A 1,756-nucleotide genomic window follows, 5' to 3' on the forward strand; every position below is an offset into this window, starting at 1 on the left:
TGCTTTTGTATGATGTTTGCAAAGCCATGACAAGTTGGTGTACCACCGGACCTCCCTTTTCAAGTTTATGTACTAATTTGCTTCTTTTGTGCAAGTTTATGTATCCCAGGTGCTAATACCTCTAAATAAAATTATGCCTTAGAGGTGGTGGTTATGGGACAAATAGTTTTTGGAAATATAACTTACACTCTAGGACGGAGTGAGTACTAAAAATAATTAATTATCATTTATTGCAAGAGATGACAATAAGAGATAATGCTTATATATCATCCTCTCTAGATGACATGGACTGCTAAGAGAAAATCGTGCCTTCCCTAATGTAACATTTGAGTCTATAAAAAAGAATCTGCAGAAAATTCTGCTCCCCACGATCGATGCTAGCTAGCTCCTATATATATGTGCGTGTGTCCGTCCCTATATGCTTCAGTTATGTAGCATCGCTCCATCGTGTGAACTTTGCTTGTCCAATGGATTATTTGCTCAAAGTCGTAGCACTCCTTGTCACGGCCTCTGCCATAGCCATCCACATCCTGAGCAGAGCCAAGAAATCATGTCCGGCCAACTTGCCCCCTGGCTCCATGGGTATTCCGGTGATTGGCCAGAGCCTCGGCTTCGTCCGCGCCATGCACTTTAACAGCATCGACCAGTGGTTTTGGGACCGGATCGACAGGTATGGGCTGGTTTCGAAGCTTTCGCTGTTCGGCAAGCCGACGGTTCTCCTCGTCGGCCCGGCGGCCAACAAGTTCATGTTCTTCAGCAGCTCGCTGCCGCCGTATGTGCCCCTGTTCGCCCAGCGTGTTATCGGGGAGAAGACCATCTTGTCCCTCTCCGGCGACGATCACCTGCGCATCCGTGGCGCGCTAATGGAGTTCCTCAAACCAGCCATGCTCAAGCTGTACGTTAAGAAGATCGACGCCGAGGTGAGGCACCACCTAGAGGAGAATTGGGCCGGCCGGACGACCGTCACGGTGCTGCCACTGATGAAGCGGCTGACGTTCAACATCATCTCCGCGCTAGTCTTCGGCTTTGAGGCGGGCGCCGTGCGGGACGCCTTCGCCGATGATGTGGGGCGCATGCTTGCGGGCATCATTGCGATGCCGGTGGACCTGCCGTTCACGGCTTACGGCCGGAGCATCAAGGCTGGCCAAAGGGCTCGACGGCTACTCAGGGGGATCATGCGGGAGAAGAAGGCGAAACAGGGGGACTCGCCAAACAAGAACCTGATCAGCCACCTGCTCAGCATGAGAGACGAGAATGGCCAGCAGCTGCTGACCGATGAGGAGATCGTCGACAACAGCTTGATCCCCATGATTGCCGGCTACGACACGACGTCCATACTCATGACGTTCATGGTCCGCCACCTCGCCGGCGATCCGGCCACCCTCGCCGCCATGGTGCAAGGTACATACTACGACAAGTGCCATCTGCCATTGTCATGTTGCTTTGTTTCTGTTATTTTCGTTTGTCACTTCCGACAGTCATGATGTGTGGTAATTTTGGGATACAGAGCATGAAGAGATTGCAAGGAACAAGTCTGATGGGGAGGCTCTTACATGGGTAGACCTATCAAATATGAAGTTCACATGGCGAGTCGCACAGGAAATACTTCGCCTCATCCCTGTAGTGTTCGGGGGCTTTAGAATAGCATTGGAGGATGCCGAGTTCGATGGCTACCGCATTCCAAAAGGATGGCAGGTGCATTGCTAATTTGGACTCCGTTTGTACCTGCTGCAACACCATTTTTTGCAGCAAACAA

General features: G+C 51.2%; 1 protein-coding gene across 1 annotated transcript in view; it reads left to right on the forward strand.

The window, feature by feature from the left end:
• The first annotated feature begins 461 nt into the window (after positions 1 to 461).
• LOC124672817 (taxadiene 5-alpha hydroxylase-like) overlaps positions 462 to 1,756 on the forward strand; it is a 1,732-nt gene continuing 437 nt past the window's right edge. Inside the window, exons 1-2 of the mRNA XM_047208985.1 lie at positions 462 to 1,401; positions 1,508 to 1,695. Coding sequence (XP_047064941.1) covers positions 468 to 1,401; positions 1,508 to 1,695 — 1,122 coding nt within the window. The 5' untranslated portion in view covers positions 462 to 467. The remainder of the gene's footprint in view (positions 1,402 to 1,507; positions 1,696 to 1,756) is intronic.

This window comes from Lolium rigidum, chromosome 7 (genome assembly GCF_022539505.1).
Source record: "Lolium rigidum isolate FL_2022 chromosome 7, APGP_CSIRO_Lrig_0.1, whole genome shotgun sequence".
Classification (NCBI taxonomy): Eukaryota; Viridiplantae; Streptophyta; class Magnoliopsida; order Poales; family Poaceae; genus Lolium; species Lolium rigidum.